The 11,278-nt window shown below is 33.1% G+C and overlaps 1 protein-coding gene across 1 annotated transcript; it reads right to left on the bottom strand.

Moving 5' to 3' along the window:
* Window positions 1–968: 968 nt before the first annotated feature.
* Window positions 969–10,886, bottom strand: LOC148625437 (uncharacterized). The gene is made up of 6 exons (XM_088568976.1): window positions 10,554–10,886; window positions 10,155–10,185; window positions 8,297–8,483; window positions 6,905–7,045; window positions 3,617–5,680; window positions 969–2,530 (listed from the first exon to the last, which is right to left on the bottom strand). The coding sequence occupies exons 1-6, from the start codon at window positions 10,812–10,814 to the stop codon at window positions 1,735–1,737; spliced, it is 3,480 nt and encodes a 1,159-aa protein (XP_088425102.1). The 5' UTR covers window positions 10,815–10,886; the 3' UTR covers window positions 969–1,734.
* Between the last annotated feature and the right edge of the window lie 392 nt (window positions 10,887–11,278).

Here is an 11,278-nt window from a genome sequence, read left to right as displayed (position 1 = left end):
ACTGTGAACCCAACTTTAATGTTATTTTTTATTCCTATCATTGTTTTGTTTTGTGTATTCCCACGTACTTTTGTTTTTCAACTTGTTTTAATTCAGTTTACGTTTATTCAACGTGTCATAGTTTTCCTTTCCTCGTTTGTCTATCCCGGACTTGAATTTTTATGACCAACTCGGCGGGTGTTTCTAGAAATGGGGTGGACGCTTACCCTACCGGTGCACCTGGTCCATGCTCCCAGTTTTTAGTGGAGTCCGAGTTGCTCATTTGCCTTTGTTACTTTGTATGTATGATTTTAGTTACTTTATGTTCTTTGTTGTGTATGTCTGTTTTCCATGTCTGGTCTTTGTCCCTGGATTACATTCTTTTGATTGCCGCTATAACCTTGGTTTCCTTGATAACTCTTTCATAATGTATCCGTTGTCTTAGATTTCACTTGATATAGGAAGACATATTTAGAACGTGTGGGTGTCACATTTTCCAGCAATAATAGTATACGTAGTAACAAGACCATCACGTGTGTGGAACTGCGTCACGTCGTATAAATACTTAAATACTAAAGGTGCTTAAAAAAACTAATGGACTTAAGAAAGCATATACTGCTGAAAAAATTCAAACTTCATTAGGTAAAAACTCATATTAAATTTTGTATTTTCGTCCAAGTTTCTTCATAACAGAAGTGTAGACTGTCAAGTGTAACCTTTCTTTTATTACTGGTATGTAGATGAGAAAAGAAATTATCGAATTAAATGTCACTTTTTGTTAACCGTCGCAACGTGACGCTGGGACTTACAAATGCTGTGTATGAAATTTAAATGAATCTCTTTCACAAGTTAATTCGTTGGACATTAAAATTTCAGCAAAATGTGTTTTCAAGTTAGGGCCATATGGACATATAACACTATCTTTCATGCATTTCTATTTTAGTTTGACCCTTTAACTAATATTAAAAATCAAAACACATATACACACACATGCTTCAACAATTGTATTCCATTTTTAAATCAATAAACATGATACCACTAACAAATATAATTTCATGTGGTCCCATACTTAATTTAAGGTTTCCTCCCTTGTCTAGTAGGAGACAGAATCACATCTGAGTTCCAAATGGAGTTTCTTACTTTAAGGAAGTACAATTTGATTTTTATGGGGGTAGGATAAAATTTTAAATAATAAGCTAGGATTGAAATTTTTAATAAATAAAAAGGCAGGATAAAAAATTTCATCCTAGCCCACATAAAAAAAACATATGGTTGTTCCCTAATGATCAAGACTAAGATATAGTTTTAGTGTATAAATATAATTATGTTATAAATTCATCTCCAGGCAGCTATCACGGTTGTGGAGTTAAATGCCTCCCCCTCAATCAATTTTAAATGCTTTAAAAAAAACTTCTTATTTACTAGCCTAAGGATTGAAATTTAAAACAACTTATGGATAATTGCTTTATAATGTTCAACTATTCAGTATCTTACAAATTTCATTTTCCCAGCCAAATGTAAAAAAAATCAAGAGCAGTGCAGATATAAGAGGTGCAAGGGTTGGACCCCCCCCTTTTTGCAAAATTTTTTTAATTTCATGCAAATTTTGGCAAAAATGAGCAAAATGTAGCCTGGTCCCCTCTCTAAATGTCTGGGTCAATCTAAATTAGACACTGAATATATAAACTGGTATCAATTTCGAAGTAATGGAGAAATGCCAAAAACAAAATTTAGGCCATCTTTTTTGTAGTACTCTCAACATCTGAACAAATCTCTCAAAGTACAAATAAATTCTTCCCTATTTTGTCCAGCAATTAGTTTGTAAAAACCTTCCATTCTTTCTTGAATGCTTCCCCTTATTGTGACAGATAGAACACTATTGTCTGCTAAATTTGGAAAATCATACAAAAGGGCAAAGTGAAAGACATGGCAAGCAGATTGGGCAGTCAGTAAACGACCAGACAATACTGGGAGGAGAAAGGATTGTAAGTCAGTCACCATATACTTGTTAGCCAATGAGAATATATCTAGACAGTCAGAAACACTCTCCAGAGATACCTCACAACTGTGGAAATGGCATATTACACCACACTGTTCAGAACACTTGTAAAGGAAATGCACCAGAAACTGGAATGCCTTATACGTTGTGTCTTCAATAACAATTTCACTTTGGTTTGCTTCAGCAAACTTTCCTTGCAGCATTGCTTCAAATAATGGAGAACATTCAGACAAACGATGTCTACAACAAGCAATCTTCTGTTCACCAAAAACAAACACCACCTCATTGCGGATTGGTGCACTTTTGAAATTGCACAAATTGCGGATTTCATTTTTTTCTACTATGCACTTATCTGAAACCTGTGGTCGTTTTGAAATCAAATGACTTTCAGATTTCATAGAAAAATTAACTAGTTTACAAAGGAACATAAATCCATGAACTGCAGCTTGGTACCTTGGATTTAAGTCAATATCTTCTTTCTGATTTAGTAGTTGTATCACTTGGTCCATAAAAGACATACGATTGAGGTAGTGATCATGCATGCCTGTCAACCTGTTAAAATAACAAAAATTATAGAAACTTTTACTGTTACAAATACGTGGTACAACAGAACAAACTGGACTTAACCAAAGGAGAAAAGATTAAAAGTAAAAACTCACAAAAAGAGAGAAAAAAAATTTTTAAATTAAAATTAAAATTAAAAAAAAAAAAATTATTGTAGTTAGATTACATTCCATAAGAATGTTACAACTAATAAAAATATATAAGTAAATGTCAGAGCAACTTCATAGATAAAATTAAATAAAAATTTCTTCAGTATATCGATAGTATACTGGTGGCTTGAATTTGTCTTTTTCTTAATGTAAACGTCACTAAAACATGTCAATTTACAACCAATATCAAAACCACAATTGAAACTAGAAATACCTATACTTTCAGCAAGCTCACAAAAAGAATAAGCCACTTTTCAAACAGATTTAAAATTATGTTGAACCCCTAAATGGGATAATCATCCTTTGCAATGACCTGACTTTGATTATCTTCATAAATGCACATCTATATATGATGTCTAACCAAAAGAAGAATTTGTGTTTAAAAACTTTCCAAAACCTTACAAGCAGGATTACCCCCCTTTACAGGCATCAAATCTTCCCTCATACTCTTTCATGTGGTGGTTTGCAGTTAAAAACAAATATGATTTTTAAGTATAAATTCTTAGCTTTATTTAGGTCATTTATGATCACATGCACACAAAATGTCCACTTGTAATACTGTTGCATAGAACTATATTTATAGATACTATACAGAGGGGTAGCCATTTGACAGAACAACAAGACCCAAAACCCATAAGTTGGTTTACAGTATCTTCCTTTGAAGGTTTCAGACAAATAATTACTTTCATTTAAGCACATCTATATTTGATACCTAACCTTTTACAAAATTTCTTCAAAAATTCATCAAAATCCACAGAGCAGTCAAGGAAAAGATGCAATGACAAGATACATTGACATTCAAATAGATGAACAGATAAATGGATAGACGGATAGACAGAATGATTCTAGTAAAGCTCATTTAAGCTTTATATTATTTGAAAACTTCAAATGCAGAAATCCTGAGTCCTAAAACATAATATCTTACCATGAAATATAGCACATTTCAATAGGAAGCCATTCTTTGATTTCATCAGGGTACTTGTACATCAGGCGATCTATTTCACCTCTTCCAAAGTGACTGTCCGCTTGAATACACATATCTTGTAATAATGTCATCCCCACCTTTGCTTGAAACGTAATCTTGTCTTCTTTTTGGCCAGTAACCTTCACTTTAACTTCTGGTGATATAAGTTTCTCTGTAGATTTATTTTCTAGAGAATTAAAATCCTGATCAGTATTCCCATCTTGAATGTCCAAAAATGAATATGGATCCTTGTGAGTTTTTGTGTAGCTAAACTCAGTCCCTGATTTCTGACTCTGAATACTTTTCTCAACATCAGAAACTTGCAGAATACATCTCCTGTGTTTTGACAATGTAAAAAGATCTTTTTCAAAGGTGTGCAGATTTAGTTTATAGTACACCAAAATAATAAAGTTCATCCTCATCAATTTATCAAAGCAAAGAGGATTTGAAGCAAGGCGTGATAAGAATCTTGCTGCTCTTGGTTCTGGATTGGTAACTTGGTTGAGATAATCTAAAAGACAACAAACCACTTCCTTGTTGACAAGTTGAGGACTAGGGTCAGTAGTTTGTGAAAGACGTGACAATAAAATTAATATCTGATTCTCAATTTCTAGACATCGGTAAGACAGATTCTTAGGATTAGGAGATTCCAATCTCTTCTTTTTTGCTGGATAATATTTTTCTGAATCATCCTCAGTGATGTCTCTCTTTCTATTACCTTCTGTCTTATCAACAGAACCTTTTTCCTGAAATTCTGAAATCCCTGGTTTACATCTTGAAATAATAGTAATTTCTTTGTTTTCTAAATTTATTACTTCATTTTTAATAATTTCTTTTTTACTTTCATCTTTTGGTACTTCCTGTACCATCCAAGTATCATCAGTTTCACCATCACTACTTTCACAGCTCGAATACTCTATTATTTCTTGACGGGGAGAGTTTGGGGAACCTAGGGGAGATAACTCTTTTTGACTTTCAAATTTCACAGGACTATCACAGGTATATGGAATACTACAAACCATCCCATATCTTGGGTCTTTGTTAATGGTTGACCCTGGGAGGGCCGATTTGGCAGGTTCTGGAGAACTTTCATCATCACTCCAACTTGAACAACTAGGTACTACAAATGAAAACTTTTTTGAGTTTTGTGGGCTTCCGTTTGCACATCTTTCTGGTGAATTATATGATACAGTACTCAAGGGACTTGATCCATGTTCTGAATCAGAATCAAGTCTGTCAAATGTTTGTTTACATTTTTCTCCCGATTCATCCTTCATATTCCAATCAGAGTGTGCTTTATAAGTTGGGCTATCAATACTATATACTACTGGTTTGAGTTTTGGTACACAATCATCATAGTTAATTTCATCCTGCAAAGTTTCATGTTCATCTTTCAAGCTAATATTTTCTATGCTCTCAGTCATTTTCTTATGACTACTAGTCTTTTGAAATGGTAACTGATAAAGTGATTTAAATATTTGACTCTCATGTTCCATTATTCTTTTCATGTCAGCATCTTTCATAAAAGTAGGAACTAGATCTTCCACAGGAGGTACAGTACATTCAAATTTTGCAACTCTTTGTAAATGTTTAATCAAAACTCTGATAAGACCATGTTCAAGCAGTATAGAAATCCCAGTTTCATCAAATACAAAACATTGTAAAGCACTGATCAATTTATCATGCATTTGACTATAATGCTCATCTTCCAAAGACTGCAAAAAGTACTGTAAAATATCAGTGTTTCGAACTTTAAGTCGGTTAACAGACTCCTTACAACACATACAAAGAATACTAAGTAGAATATTTTTGTCAAAATTATTTTTTTCATTCTTGAACAAATCAAAGACTATTGTAATTCCATCTGCAGACCCAAAACTTGGGCGGAAGTTTTTCTGTAGAGATAATCTGTGAAGAAGCTTCAGAGACTGATGACTTATTGTACTATTACTATCTTCCAGCAATGACAGGATCTGTGACAAGCAAGTTGTATTGTTGATCTGGCTTACAAAATCTGGAGAACAACTGAAAAACAATTTTTTTTCTCTCTATTAAAGCCTACTACATGTATTTATACACGTAATTATGAGAACAAGTTTTTCAATGGAATTTACCTGAACTATGTCAACAAAAATTTATATATTTAAGAAGACTGTATTGAATAGAGTAGTCAGTGGTGTCTCCAGACATGATGAAAAAGGGTCCCATTGACAGACCAACTCCAATGATTTCCATGTTTTCTATATAATCAACCCAAATTTTGGAGAATAAAAAGGGGTGGAGCATCCCCCTTGGGTCTGCCTATGGTATTCTGCATAATGTTTTCAATCATCACAAATTTTTAATTTCAACAAAAGAAAACCATCCTTACCAATCTGCATGTTTTAGGCTACAAACCATTTATGTCACTTCCCGTAGGCCCTGATACTAATTTCTCTATGTTCTACATGTAATGAAGCTTATACGATAAGGTTAATCTAAAGAGATCTATACTTTACACTAATAGCCATGAATATATATTGTGGGCTTTACTACCTTGCAGTGCAACACCAGCTCATAGAAGACAGTGAGCTAAAAAAATAGAATGGGAATTCCCCTACATTTCACAAAAGGAAGTCTTCATGCAGGACTCATGAAAATATTTAATTCACTCAGTAAATTACAGTGATCATTTTGAAGAAATTAAGAAAATATGATTCTCTGCCAAAAACAAGCTCATTTGTGCAGATTTGATGTGCACATTTTCGACGGTAACATTACAAAAGTGTGCTAAAACTTGTGTAGGACTATTTTTGCATGCATTCTAAAATCTCATTGGTTGAAGTAGTGGTAAGTAACCTAAAAGGTTTCGTGCTCACTTAAGACTACATTATAACTATATAAATTCTTATTTATTGATTTAGGCTTAAACAAAAATTAAGTCTGGCTTCCTGCTACCAACAAGAAAAAAATAGGGTAGGTAGTTAAGGAAATCATTATATTTTTTCAAAATATTTTACATAGACTGTAACAGTGCATGAGCTAAAATTGCCATAAAATGTTTAGGGTAGGCACAAAAAATAGGGTAGTTAGGGTAGCAGAAAACAGACATTTTATTTTATTTTTTTTTGCTTCATCATATTTTTTCTATCAAGGTACATTTGTATGCAGTCATTATAAGCATGCTTATTGGCATTATACATGTATATTACATTTAATATGTAATATACATGTACATAAATTTTTAATTTACAGTAATTCATTACATACCTGACACCAGAAATTTCAAAGAGAGACCTCAACACTGCATGTTTAATTTCCTCATCAGTATTACTGAGATGTTTTGCTATGTGAAGTACAATATCTTCTTTTAACAACTTGTCTGTGTACTTGGCAGTGCTGGCAAACAATCTAAAACATGAAACAATGATATTGTCCGTCCAAAAAGTGTTCTCAACTCATTTTGTTTTGTATTATAACTACTTAAGGTGGTAGACCTAGGGTAAGGGACAGTACTCTTGAAATTAGTGATATGTTTGCATCATATTCAATTTCACCAAAGCCTCTCAAGCTTTTGTTTGAAGCAGAATAAAATCAATCCAAGTTAATAAGATGCTTACATAAGATGGATATAAATGCTGCATACAAACCTTCCAATGATTTCTAAGAGTTGTGTCCCTTACCCTAGGTCTACTCCTTAAAGACTGAAAGTAATAGAAAATGTTTTTGAAAATGTGTACAAAAATCAAATCACATTTATTTTTTACAAATTTTAAGTTGAAAATTGAAATAATATTTAATGATAGCTATGAAAAAGTTAAGAAGACAATTTTGTACAAACTTTAAGAACCTGTGTTCAATCTAGAGAGTGCCATTGCAGCATTTCCCATGACTTTTGTCTGTCTGGCACAATAGATAACATGACTGAATCAGGCATACTGCTATTCATTACAAGTGAGAGAAAAAAGATAACTATGGGTAGAGAATGGACCATCCTTCTTGATTGCCCTTTAAACTGAGTTTTAAAAATTCCAGAAACCAGTAACCAGATACATCCATTTTAGAAATGCTCTATTTCCAGGTCAGTATTCCGTTTAAAAACAAATCATTTTCCCCCTTTGCCTTGCTGAAAAGTCACACAAACAATATGAGAATATTTGCAAAATATGAAAGAAATGTTTCTGACCCATGAGAATGGGACAACATAATGTTATAACTACTGATAAGAACTCTATTGGAAACACTGACAGTATAAATGGAATTGGAACTACATTGCACATTCTTTCCACAAGTTCAAGTTACCGGTATGTCAGTGGTACAGTACAGCCTTATACAAATTTCAACTTTTTAAAAGTAAAAAAAAAAAGAATTGCTACAGTAAGACAACGATCATGTGAGTTTCCAGCAATGACCAGCAATCTGTTTCTGTAAGACATCTTTCTGAAACATGTATGTAACAGGCACTTACAGGTATCTTGAGATTTTGTTTTACAATAAATCCATATGGATTATAATGGTATATGATTAAAAATAAATTGTTGGACAAGTGCCAGAGTGTTTTTGATTAAACCTGAATTTCCAGCAGAGGTTACTTGTGCTAAGTATGAAATACTTCTAGATTAAACACTGAAAACCAATAATTTTACAAGTATGTCCACCCACCTTGCAGCTCTACTATACGTTATAATGTTTTCTTTTGTGTCTGTGATTTTAAGTAATTTGCCTAATGTTGATACTGTATCTGTTTGCAGAATCTGAACCATATTTTCTTGGTCCAATGCTAAATTAGCCAGAGTTCTGGCACATCTGTTTTGTACACTCTCTATTTTAGATTCAGTAAAAATCTCGCCTACAATAGTAGAAGGTAAATTATTTCATTCTTGCATTGCAACCAATGTACAAATATGTATACAATATTTTGAGCAGAAGTTTGAAACAAATGTCTTTTAAATAAACAAGTTTCTGACCTTCAAAAATGGGAACAAGAATAATACTGAGTAAAGCATGCCATTATAATTAAAACTTTTTTATTTAACACTGTTAAACCTACTGTTTTTTTAGTGACTTCAAATGTACTGGTACCAAGTGGGTACCTGACGATTCTTGAGAAAGACAAAACAGTACGTTATATAGGTACTGTGTTTCCCTTAACAACTTTATTGACAAGGAGATACATGTACTGCATGAAAATGCCACTGATGAATGGATTCGTCTTGTCTTTACTGTGATCAATACATGGCATTTTTACATGTACATGAACAGTGAATGTGGAAGAAATTACACATGCCATCAATGTAGGTTTCAAAATACACTTGTAACATATAATTTAGATACACTTTAAATTTAGAGTATAAGAAAAGATTAATTATTCTCAAGACAACACAGAAAAAAAGGAAAGGTGAAACACAAAAATCCCCTAACATAAAATCTAAATACAAAGTACATGTAGTACAAATGTAAATACTTCAATAAGTGTAAACACACCTTTAAGTAAGCTCTGGAAGGCCCCAACAACAAAGTAATAAAATCCAAGGTAACTAAAGATGACAATTCGTTAAAATCAAACTAAAAAGTGATATAACAACACAAAGACACATTAATGATTAACATCTCCTTACGGTGCACAGCACATGACATCTACAATGGGTTTAAACTATAATTTTATTCAGTGTTACCTATCACCTCTTAATGTAAGGTGAAAAATGAACTGAACAACAATCAAACACACCAAAAAATTCATCCAATAATACAGCCAATTCTCTCCAATACCTCGGCATAAATACAATGAAATTTCCACTCAAGGAACCCTCGCAGTTACTGAAAGCTATATCAGAACATAATGACAATACAATCAAAACTTCCACCATTAGAAATAATTGGTCACTACAATTCCAGTGGGCTGGATTTGGAGTATTAATGTCAATTAGGCAAGATTCAATGTAGTGTGATATTATCATAATCATCAATAAAACGCTTCGCTGAGCACAGCATGACGCAGCCAGCTGAACTCTGTTCACATGGGACAAGTGCAGACACAATATTAGTATTTGACACACTTAAACAAGAGGATTTACAGTTCATTATGGACACAAGAACTGATTTGGATATAAATTCCACAATATTTTTTCAGGGCTTTCATGGATAACTTTGTACCCCATTATCTAAAAAAAGTGGTAAATGATAGCGCAAAAAATAATACATGTACATCCACAAATTTTGCAGTTGTGTAATTTTGAGTAGAGATGCAATTAGGGGTACAATAACATGGTTAAAAGAATAGACAATAATTTGAAAATCATATTATTTACCAATAATCTATTAAGAGCATTAAATTTGTTTGAATGTGCTTTATAGACTACATTTCTGTAAAATAAAATGGGTGGGCAATACCATTTTAAAGTAAGAACAAACAAGTCTATTATGTTTTTGGTATCACAGCTATAATGGTGAAAAAACTTAGTAAATGTTTAGATTCACTGTGACTGAATCGGTCTACAATAAAGTCGACCAGTAAACTTACCAACTATGGCTATACCATTAGATTTCTTTACCTGGAGAAGAAAAAAAGACGAATGTTCTTAGTTAGACATGTATATCAGATCTTAAAAATGTACCATGTATGTTCTTAAATCCCTCCCAAAGCAATAAAAGCAAAGTGACTTCAAATGAAATAAGATGATTTGCATTATGATTATTCAAAAAAGTTCCTTTACCAATTGGAACATTGCCACAGCTATTCAGTTGGTATGGTTGCTACTTTCATTGATCATTTTTTTCAACAAAATTGTGACTGTAGGATGATATAAGTTGATTTTTTCCAATGCCTGTGTCATACCATGCTGTGGATAATTCCTGAAACACTCGAGCTCTTTCAAACAAATAATATATAAATAGTTTCTCATATTCATTAATTGATTACCAATAAACGTCCATCCTTTTCCATACAGATGTTTCCTATAGCACTTAAAGCAACATCAACAATTTTATCCACACTCTGCTTTTTCTGTAAAATTTTGACTATTTTCTGAACACCACCTTGACTGGAAAAATAAGAAAGACCGGACTTTCCTTTAAGGACATTCTTTCTTATCTCAACCAATGCACTAAATGTATCACTCTCTGATGGGCTGTCCAGTTTCACAAGTAGTTTCTGAATTCTTTTCTTATTTTTCTGGTCCATGTTTCCATTTTTTCCTGATAGTGCATTGTTTATCAATCAGGTTTATCTCCCTTCATACAGAAAAGACTTAATACCATTAGTTTGATATTTAAAGCAAAGCACAAATGATGTACGAACCCGATGCTATAGCCTATACAGATCTAAATACCTAATATGGAGTAGGCATTGCCTAAATCAGCGAGCACAATGAGCTTTACCATACAGTACCATCAGTGCGAGACTCGTAAAAATAATAAAGGACAGGCGCGTAGCTGAGGCCAAATTGAAGTGTAGGCAAAATTAAGGCAGGGGGTTTGGGGCCGCTTAAGGCCCCCAGCAGGTCCAGGTCCAAGCCCCCGCCCCCCCCCCCCCGAAGCTCCTCGGAGATAGCGTTTTAGAGCATCATTTATGCCTCTCCTGGATGTATTTTATCTCAGAAATTTTTTTTTTTAAATGGCAAAATTAAGTGCAGGCAAAAGCTTTTT

Source organism: Perna viridis, chromosome 2 (genome assembly GCF_037379345.1).
Source record: "Perna viridis isolate PV_CMFRI_1.1 ecotype Kerala chromosome 2, ASM3737934v1, whole genome shotgun sequence".
Lineage (NCBI taxonomy): Eukaryota > Metazoa > Mollusca > Bivalvia > Mytilida > Mytilidae > Perna > Perna viridis.
The sequence above is the reverse complement of the archived record's forward strand: the minus strand, read 5'-3'. Positions and strand labels throughout refer to the sequence as shown.